This window comes from Nicotiana attenuata, chromosome 6, assembly GCF_001879085.1.
Source record: "Nicotiana attenuata strain UT chromosome 6, NIATTr2, whole genome shotgun sequence".
Lineage (NCBI taxonomy): Eukaryota > Viridiplantae > Streptophyta > Magnoliopsida > Solanales > Solanaceae > Nicotiana > Nicotiana attenuata.
The window spans coordinates 90,133,447-90,144,451 of record NC_031994.1 but is presented as its reverse complement, the minus strand read 5'-3'; the positions used below and the strand labels follow the sequence as shown (position 1 = coordinate 90,144,451).

The following is an 11,005-nucleotide window of genomic DNA, read 5'->3' as shown; positions in this document are numbered from 1 at the left end:
AAAGAGTAATTATTTGTTCCCTTAAGGAACATTGGAAATGAGTCAAATTCATAATAAAGTCCAAGTATAATAATGGAGCTTGAAGACTGATCACTTTAGTGGTATATGTTACTCCTATCTCTTAAGCTCTTTTTTAGGTGAATTTTTCTAGAATTTGCAACATGACAGCCACGTATTGAGAATAGAGTATTTCAAAAACAAAAAAGGTCAACTAATTGGCAAAATATAAAAAGGTTTTTCATTTAACTTATACTAGTACCTTTTATTATGCTGTGTTTAGCCACTTAAATGCGTTCCAGGACCCTTCTTATGTGCAGAGAGCAAAAGAGAATTTCCTTGCAGTCACAACCTATTGAAGTTCTTTGTCATATTGTCAGTATCACAATAGTTTCCATTGCACCTAAGGCCTATCTATATAAAGAAGGGCAATGAGTTGAACCTCACTCCCATGCTATATATCCATATAGCAAAAAATTTCAAGGTCTACATCTCACTGTATTCATTTTGCATTTACTTGGCAAAAGTGTAGAAAGGATATTTCCAATAGCTCAGCCATACATTGTAAAGAAGGACTATTCTCAATTGCCAACGTAGTCATTTGTCAGTTGAATCTGAAGAAGAAAACTCTATAACTATAATCCCCGTCGATATCCAATGGGGAGTCAAAAATCAAGTGTATGATACTGAAAATCATATCACCAATGAGCTAAATAATCTTATTTATCATCATCGTCATCATCATCCTCAGCTTGAAACTCCATGTGTCGCCAACTCTATACCAGCTAATCAAGATCTAAACTCTTTTTCATCGATTCATACACGAGATAGGTTATGCTTGCTGCTGGTACAACTTTTAGAAGATTTGGAAAAAGTCCTTTGTAGAAGCCCCTGAAACCTTCACGCTGAAGCGTTTTGTGGAACACATCAGACATACCTTCATATGCAGCATCAGCTTGCATTCTAGCAAGAATACAGATTAAGAGTAAAAAAGAACGGCCATCACATGATAAACCGAGAGCTATACAGTCCAAATAGAAAGAAAAAAAATCACAGTTCTTGCACCCCAAAAATCTAAATGCAGATTTACCTGGTCCGAACAACCTGCAAAGGATAAACACATGTTGCTCCAAGGGCTCCTGATATTGTCCCACAACCCAGCTGCACGAGAGGGCCGGCTTCTGCACCAAAGGCACAATTCTTAGAAAAATTACTTTTCACTGTCTTGGAGAAAATAGGTAGTAGCAATTGAAGAAGAACAAGATAAAGAGCTGTACCACTATCATGAAGAATGTAAATCTTTGACAAATCCTTTAAAGTCTCATAGGCAGCCAAATCAATGCCTGCATAAGGGATGATTCCAAGTAAAGATGGAACCAGTCCTCTATAAAATGCCCGAGGTCCCTCCTGTACCCAAATATCTTTTGATAGTTTTCGCAGATTAGGAACCTTTCCACCCTCGCATGCATGAGTCTGTAATCGAGTTTTAACAAGATCCATGGGATAGATAGCAGTTTGTGCCACTGCACCTGCCATTCCACCCGCCACAAGACGACCAGAAGTTCCTATATCTCTTTGGTCTTGACCCTTGGCATGACCAATAACATTTTTCAAGGTTTCGTAAGTGTAAAACTTGATTGCACTTTCAGGTGCAACCTTCATCACATTTAACCCATTGCCACGGAAAAACCCCAATAAACGACCTTCCTTCCATATGCTTTTGACTGCAGGACCAATTGAAGCACGGGTAGTCTGCACTTGTAAAATGACCTTAAGGCGATCAAGAGGTGCTGTGGCAGTACGAGAAGCAGCTCCTGCAACTCCCCCTGCGATCAGGTATTTGGATGCATGAACATGCTTACTGATGCCTTCCGGAATGACTGCCTGCTCCCCAATATCAACAAGACATACCCTCTCCAAGTATTGGTAAATATTCTCAATTGTGGCCTCGTGTGGATAGAGCAGAAGAAAATCCCTCCATTCCTCAAAAGTGATAATTCCATTATTATCTTTATCCACGTGCTCCACAAAACGTGCAAGCTCATCATCATCTAATTCTATTCCTGCAAGAAAGAAACTGCCCTAGCTTATAAGAGGAAGACAACTAAAGAAATGTAAATGAGTATGGAGAACGCTTCTAGCAGAAAAAATAGATTCTGAAAGATGGGAATCACATACCAAAATAACTGAGGATAGCAGAGGAGAAATTAGCATGTAGATATTAAATGGATGAACCAATTTGTTATGCAAACCCTTTAACAGGCCACCCTTTATTGAAAAAAAGATATGTGTCCCGCAAACGGAGAGAAAAATGGACCAGGAGAGCGGGGCAACTTAATACATGATAGGGAAGCCAAAATATACTGAAAAGCCGTAAGCTTTGTGTCAGAAAATTTACCAAGGCCAATCAGTAACATTAATTACAGGACAAAGTATCAACAGCGTCACACAGAAAGCTAACAATAATAAAGCATATTTTCTGAATCTGTTAGAAAAATGGACACAAAAAAAAAAAAAAAGAATTATGACAGGAAGCACCGTTTGAAGGACTTAATTGTCAGGCACCTTACCACATTTCTTGCACAAGAAATCTCTCAATTTCTTAAAATTAATCGGGAAGCTCATACAAGGATAACACTTTGTTCTACCCTGCAAATTCAGGACCAATTAAGCTCGAATAGAAGCGCCATTTGCATTGAAAAAGTTTTAAAAATCAAACATCTTGTATGGTTTGGAAAAAAGGCTTGTTTTTGGAAGAAAAAAAAACAACCAAAAAAGCTTTTCAAGACAAAATTAATTTAAGCACAACAACCAGTTGCAATTATAGTTCAAACCTTATTGGTACATTGACAGTAGTCCGATGTTTATCAAATGTCTTTGAGTTAGTTTAGATATTTGTGAGTCAGTTCGGGATAAACATGAGAGTTAGAGAATCTCTAATATTTGAGAACACTTATTTTAAAAGACAAATTATTAAGTATTAGAGTGAAACAGGCCCAACTGAAGCCAATGGGTATGGAGCAAGGCCTATAGTTGTGTTGTTTTGTTCATTATTTCAAAAACCAATCCATACACAATTGATTTGCCCGATGCTTACAGAAGTGTCAATAAACAAACCAGAAAACTATCCAAACACCATCTCTTGACCTGATTATTCTGGCCCCCAGCTTCATTACATAACTGCAATCTCAAACTCATCTAAGCCTAATTCGTTGTCTAGAGCATGGGAGGGAAAGAAAGAGTTGAAAGAACTAATTTCATTGTATAGAACAGGTCTCCTCAACTATGAGTAACTTGTAGGGAAACATCATGGCCATCTTAAACATCATATAGCTCATAAAAATATGAATTATTGCATCATATCATCGTCAAGTGGCCAACTTATCAACTACATAATGTAATTCAGTATATGCATTGACAATCTATTCTGCATATATTTCCAAATCTAAGAATTGTTAAAATATCCTCGAGAACTATTCCATAAATGGCCATATCTGAATCCAAATTAGCAACTAGAAAAATTAATTTAGTCACAGGCACCACAAAAGAAAGTGCAAGAGCATCATCTAAATCAAACTAACAGTGGCGAAACAGTAATAGCTGAATCGAAGAAATATCAAAAGCCATCTGAGCTTAGAGAAGTGAGCACCTCAGTGCGCCACAATACTACTACTATTATTCTTGCAAACAGTTAAACATTAACATCTTGCTCATTCGCAAGCAAAAAACAACTAAAATAGCATAATGCATCATTTTGCTATGGACAGATGTGCTCGTTTTACCTTGTTTCAACTGCATTCAAGTGTATCACAATGACAAGCCAGCTAAGAACGGCTACTTACCCCGCACAAAAAAAGGGATAACAAGGATTATATTGATAATCAAGTGATAAGGTATGACGAGTCAGTAATACCCATAATCTGCTTGATGTTATGCAGAAAACTTACCCTCAAATACGTCACCAAGATACTTTTTTCCAAAACTAAAGGCTTTAAAAACCATCTTGCAAGAGAAATAGATGATATCAGTTAAAGAAAATGCTATAAGGGGAGGAACTTATTACTTCACAAATCGCATCTACTGGAAATGAATAATGAGATTCAATGTGGAGGAAAATAGATTGTGACGGCCTCTGATTGCAACCATACAAAAAGTTGAAACTCAAATATGGTGCACGAGAACAACTTAGGGAAACAACTCTCCTATGCATTATGTGGTCCTTATGGAAGGAATAAACTAGGAAGTAATATGAGGGAAAATCAGTTGTTGATTGTTTTTTATGAAGTCACTTCTTGATTGCCATGCAGATTTTTAACCATAGTTGCTTAAACACCTCTTTTTGTTGTGTGTGTGTAATCAAGGCGATGTAAACGGCTTATTGAATTTATTAAATTCTAAAACTTCATAGACATGTAATTTTGTAAAGCTATGGTAGCGCCATTATGGGGCCCTCATACTGTTGTGATTAAAGTACTGTATTCATCAAAATACAAATAATAAACTGAGAAATACCAAACCAGACTAGTGGATCAGCTTCCTAAAGTTATTCAAAATGAAAAAATTCAAAAGATTGAGTTTGTCTCAACCAATCACTACTTCCCTCCTGGTAAATAGACTCTCAAGAGTTCAGCCACCAATTGCAGAACCAATTCAGCAAAATGCCAAGAAGGGAACCACAATCTCCAAGGCCCAGAATCATCCAAAAATACTTGAATATCCAGATCATGGAAAATTTAAGAGATGAGGGACTTATTAAAATGATAAATTACTTTGAGATGCAAGTTTATCATGAAATTTTTTATTTTCCCGGTCTCAACAACCAGTATCGGAGTGAGAAGACAATTGCGTATAGCAATTGAAGCATGTGAGCATCATTGATACATCCAAGCATAAACATATATAAGTTCTGTTCACATATACATGTATTAATGCCTATGTCACTATTCATACTTACAGACAACTATTCATGTACAGACACTGTTCACTGTATCTGTTTTGAAAATTTAAGAATAAAGTGTAAGGTGGACCAGTGTTTTCAAAGGCGAAAAGCAAAAAAAGAATTGAGGTTTTCGGGGATTTAAGCGCAAATAAAGCGCTAGCTATAGTGAATAAGAAAAAAAAATTAATAAGGAAAAATAAAATGAAACAAAAAATATATATGTAACTCAAGAGTAATAATTATACGCATAAAATAACAAAAAGGAATTTGAAAAATTTACTATGAAGTGAAATATTTATTAGTTAGTGTCGCCTCTTCAGGACTAGGCCCATTAGTAATGAGGCGTGTGCGGTGCGCCTTAGCGCCTTTTAGTTGCACTAAAGCGCCGGCTAAGCAAAAGGCTCAGCCTGTATTGCACCTAGCTTCAGAGCTTAAGCGCGATTCTAGCAAGCAAGCATTTGACAACGCTGAGGTGGACAAGAAAGATATAATCCCTATATGGCTAATCATTTGTGAGGTTACGCTGTTACGACTGATAGAAGACTTGAGATCCCTCTATGACGACTTGACATATCTTCTCAGTGAGTGAGCTCTATACAGTGGTGCAACTAATGGGAGACGTGTTCAGATGTGCCGTAAACTTCGCAGAGAAAATGCCGAGAGTACGCTTCTTAGCGGAAAAGTTCGAGTACTGCAACAAAAGAAAGTTCTACATAAGAGCTAGGTGAAAGGAAGCTTGGTGCATTAGGTACACGAGGAAAGCTTCCTCTTTTGGGTGGCAAAATCTCTCGACGACTTTGTGATACTTGAGATTTACACATTGGTATTGGTGTAATAAGTGCGTAATTTGAGAAGGATTTTCCACGTAAAATCTCGGATTCATTCATTTTGTTTATTCTCATTAAATAACTGTGGTTAATTTTCCTGAGGGTATCTCTGGACCCAACAAGAGGTATCAGAATACTGCACACTGATATTCCACAAACTTCCAACAAGTCCAGCTTGGCAGCTGATCACTTAACTTCAACTTGTGCAGCAAAGCCATTCAAGGTTCAAAAGCTTTCAAAAATGAATCTGATCAAACAATCAGGACTTATCACACTAGTTCTAAGACATCAACAATACAAATTCTCATAAGATAGATTTTTGTATTCCTTTTATGAACCACAATAGAGAGTTCTACATCCACACCACTTATCCTCCCAATGATCAAAAAAGCAATATTATAACTACTCCCTCCGTTTCATTTTATGTGTTAGTAAGAGATTTTTGAATATTGTGGTCTTAAACTAAAGATGTGTATAGTGCACCAAAATGCCCTTTGAAACTTGTGATCTTAAACATCTCATAGTCCATACTGGAATTAAAAATTTACTAATTATAGGAAGTAGCATTCTTTTTTAAACAAACTGAAAGGGAAAGTAAGACACATAAACTGAAAGAGGGAATATTAATCTATGAAACAGGAACTTAAAGGGCTTAAAAAGAATTGACAGTAAAGTACCAGCTTTTACAAGGGCATCCCACAGTTCTTCAGGCAAGATACAACCATTATGCTCCACATCAATAGCCTGAAAAATCCCATACAGTTCCATTTCTTTATCATCCATATATTTCCTAAACTCCTGATAATCCACCCTCCCATCTTTATTAGCATCACATGCTTTCAACAATTCTTTAGCAAACTTATATTCAGCTGGAATTTGCATAGCAGACAAACCCTTTTCGATTTTTACATAATCCAAGTACCCCGCATTGTCCGAATCGAAAAAACTGAACAAACTTCTGATTCTTGACTCCCTTTCTTCTTTGGTCTCACCTAGTGCTGATAAAACATGGTCCATTGAAACCGGGCCGGACTTCTTCACCGGGTTGCAACATCCGGGCCGGTCCTTTGTGGCCATTCCCGGAAAATTCACATGCTCTACGGCGGCCTTTCCAGCCACTGACATGCCCAAATATTGGTTCTGGGTTTCTTTACAGCATATACAAAAAGATTGATTTTTTTTTTGGATCTTTTTTTATTATAGATCTAATAGGGAAAAGAACGCTAATTTGAAGAGATAGATTGCTTACAGTGAGCAAAAGGAAATGGGTGTTATTGGAAGAGGGGAAGAAGAAGAGAATATTTGTGGAGGATCTTCTTTGAGAGAGATCCGATTAATTGACCCGGTTTGCTTGTGGTTAGTTTTCGGGTCAAATTTGAAGTTTCTTTTCTTTCTTATGTATAAAAAGGTCACAAATTTGTGCATCACGTCTTTATTCCTAATTATATCACTTTTAGCGCCAGAAATTATTAACATATGATAGCAAAAAAAATATATAAAAATTGTAAATTTTTGCATATAATATACAGAATGTATATATACATAAAAAATATATAAAATTTATATATTTTTTTGGCCATTATTTTTATAGCGACTATACAGTGTTATTTTTTTATTAAATAATTAACTTTAAGAATCAATAAATCAAAGTAAAAATATAAATAATCTAACTATGATAATTGTGAAAATTACATATGTCTTATATTTATTGAATTGACGTAAATATCTGATGTGTGTTAACTAAAGGTGTTAATCGGGCGGGCTGGGACGGGCTGGACAAAAAAAACGTCAGCCCGTACGGGTTCGGGGCGGGTTGTTATCGGGCTGGGGTTAACGGGTTGGTGGCGGGCTGGGATTTTTCGGGTTCTATAGGGCCCGTACGGGTGCGGGTTTAGCGGGCTCGGGCGGGTCGGGCTATATATAATTTTTTTTTTTAAATTAAGTTATATTTTTCTTTTTCAATGTTATTGAAACTTTTAAGGGTTAAAATTAAAGATTAGAATTGAACTTTTAAGGGTTAGAAATAAAAGAACAAACTAAAAAATTCTAAATTTGAAAATAGAAAGTAAGTGTCTATATAAAAAATATTGAATAAGACTAATATGCAATATAAAAAAATCACAATATTTAAGTAACTTTGATATTTTTATTGAATAATATAATACTTCAAATTAATTTGCAAGTTCGTTTTTGATTTTTAAAATTTTTGAACTTGCAAATTAAAAGTTTACAACAATTGTTAAAAAAAAAAAAAGAAATAGTAAATCATATGTTTTGCATCATCTTTGAAAGCTCTTCCATGTCAATGTGAGGTTCTTGGTTTCCGGTATTATAATCGGTACCATAAACCATTATATCTCCAATTTCTTGGTCTTCCTCTTCATCTACCTCGTCACGCCCTTGATTTCGCCGTTCTGATCTAATCCAATCTCTGAAGCACACTAGAACTTCCAAAGCGTTGCTGCCCAATGAATGACGGGTATCTCCTAGCTGCTGTCTTGCTTGGCTAAATGCGCTCTCTGATGCGACTGTTGAAATAGTCACATTTAGAACGTCTCGAGCCATGGCCGAAAGAACAGGAAACTGATTTGAGTTGCTCCTCCACCAACTCAGAGGTAGAAAATCCTTTGTGAGGGGCTCCGGTGACTTTTGCAAGTAGAATTGGAGTTCATCAATATTCCGGCTACTGGTTTGTTGATGCTCTCCTAGTGTAGACCAAATCAAATAATCTTGAACATTATCATCATCTTCCAAATTTGTTCCAGATGTTGAAGTATTAGTTGAAGGAATATTTGCATCTACAACCGAAGAAGCATCAACAATGTTAGCGTAATAATTATACAAAATTTGTAAATGTTTGTGCAGATCAGAAATACAAGTCTCACTATCAGGAATTTCAGTTGCTCCAATGTCCATATAAGTATATAAAGCACTGATTAATTGGCGACACTTTATCATTTTGATAGTAGGGTTTAAAATAGCACCAATTAGGAAAATAGGGGGAACTGGGAAGAAAGCTTTTTTGGAATTTTTCTATACTAAGAACCACCTCTTATTCTTTTGGAATTTTTCTTACTATCACCTCTACTAGTAGTGCAAGCTTTTTTGGCCGCTCTAAGTAAATCCATTATGTAATTTAAAATGAAAAATTCAAATAAAAATTCTAAATAATAAAGAGAAAGGGATGGAACGAGTGTACAGGGATTCTGAATGCCGCACTAAATTTGATATAGAAAGTAGAAACTCAAACTTCAATTGATAACTTGATACTTGATAATTGATGCCACACTTCACTTGAATAATTGAATTAGAAATTTATGATAATAATACTTTTGTAATGACAAAGCTAAATATTTGATGAAACTTGAAAGTTGAAAGCTTGAAATAATGAGTAATTGGGAATATTATCAAGAGAGAATTGAGAGAGAATTAGAGAGAAAATGAATTGAATTGTGAGGAATAATGAAGAAGAAAGGGGGGTATTTATAGTTTTTAAAAGGCTACAATTGCAATTTACAAATTATAAGGGGTCGGGGGTTAAAATATAAATAAAGAAGAAAAAAAGTGGCTGTTGGGGCAGAAAAACCCGTTGGCCAACGGTCTTTTTTGGTATTTGACCGTTGGCAACGATCAGATTTTAATAAATAAAAAAAAATTATATTACGGGTTAACGGGCTGAACCGGGCTGTAGCCCGTTAAGAACCCGTTAAGGGCTTAACGGGTTGTAGCGGGTTCGGTCACCCGTTTAAAAAAAAATTAACGTTTGTAGCCCGCCCCCCGCCCAACCCGTCCCAACCCGCTTTTTTTGCTACAGTAACGGGCTGGACCGGGCTGACCCGGGTTGAACCGGGTTGTTAGCGGGTCAGCCCGGCCCGATTAACACCTTTAGTGTTAACTAATTTAATATTAAGATATATAGTTTTTTTACTTCAAGTCAAACAAAAAGGGGAAAAAATCAAATGCCCTAGTTCACACAGATGCATAAATGGTCAATTTTAATTTTTCCAAAGAGTGTGGAAGGGGATATGTTTCATAGATATACGAGAAATTATCTTGATGCTTTCCTTTTCATGCCATAATTCACGAGCTCAGTTTCGAAACTTTCTTACCAAAAAAATTATAAAAATAAAAAATGTTTTAACCCATATTGCATCTTGGTGTTATCTATATTCCAAAAAATTGTGTATGCGATTTGATCTCATATTATGATACAAAAGAAGACTTCGAATTTCTCAACTATAAAACTCCTTACATAAACAAAAAAAGGAATTATAAAGTTTTATGGAAATATATTTCTCAATTGGAATTAGCAAAATATACTGATGTTTACCATGAGACTGTGCTGAAAGTTACAAAAATATGGCAAAAATCAAATCCGATTATGTCGGGCAAACCATCGGCTCTACATTGGAAAATTAAAACGCTAAGAGTATTAAAATATTATTAAGGAATAAAAATAATTTTCTATTACACCCGTTACACTTCTTCTCATGGACAATTTGTCTTTGAACCATATGAATTATGAAGAATTAGCTTGACTCATAACAACTTTGTTTGGATGGTTGTTACCAATTGTATTGTATCGTATTGTTACTTTAAATATAATATTTGTTCTGATTATTACTTAAATTTTATTATATCGTATCGTTAAATCCGTCGATACGTAACGATGAAAAGTGTCACTTATGAAAGACATATTTGGTGTGGTGCGTTGTTAACTTGCTTTTTTCTCTCATCTTGCCCTTCTTATTATTAAATAATCATATTTTATTATTTACCCTACTTTTCTAATACAATAATTTTACTATGTATCCTAATTTTTTTTAGTAATGTTTCTTAATATTATTGGTGCGTGATATAATGAAACGACGGCAAATGATGCAACTGGTCCAAATATCGTACTCATTTAAATAATATAGTATAATATAATACGATATATTATGAAACGATACGTAATAACAATCCAGAGAAGCGGTGAGAGCTTTCTGGAGTAAAAGCTAGCTTTATTTTCTCTTTTCCACAAAAGGGAAGATCGCCAAGAAAAAAGTTGAAATGCCCAGTTACATCGACTAGCATTAATTTAGCTTTGTTACAAAGTCGAGAGCCGTGAAGAAAACGCAGCAACTGTGGACCAATGGCAGGACTGCAGATGGCGTTCCACGTGCTAAACGCTTTAGGTGTAATAATAAAGACGATATGGTCGCAACAACTCGGTCCTAATTATTTGAGCTATTAATGTCAA

At 35.5% G+C, this 11,005-nt stretch overlaps 1 protein-coding gene across 1 annotated transcript; it reads right to left on the bottom strand.

Annotated features, from left to right (window-relative positions):
* LOC109227433 (calcium-binding mitochondrial carrier protein SCaMC-1-B-like) lies at nt 413-7,137 on the bottom strand. The gene is made up of 4 exons (XM_019392599.1): nt 6,441-7,137; nt 1,275-2,060; nt 1,088-1,178; nt 413-960 (listed from the first exon to the last, which is right to left on the bottom strand). Exons 1-4 carry the CDS (start codon nt 6,886-6,888, stop codon nt 783-785), a joined length of 1,503 nt encoding a protein of 500 aa, XP_019248144.1. The 5' UTR covers nt 6,889-7,137; the 3' UTR covers nt 413-782.

Excerpts from the sequence above, each read along its gene's own strand:
- LOC109227433 (XM_019392599.1), bottom strand. The coding sequence starts at position 6,888 with ATGTCAGTGGCTGGAAAGGCCGCCGTAGAGCATGTGAATTTTCCGGGA. Across the intron at positions 2,061-6,440 it reads GGATGCCCTTGTAAAAGCTG|GAATAGAATTAGATGATGAT; the intron begins GTACTTTACTGT and ends TCTTTCTTGCAG. Across the intron at positions 1,179-1,274 it reads TTACATTCTTCATGATAGTG|AAGCCGGCCCTCTCGTGCAG; the intron begins GTACAGCTCTTT and ends CCTTTGGTGCAG.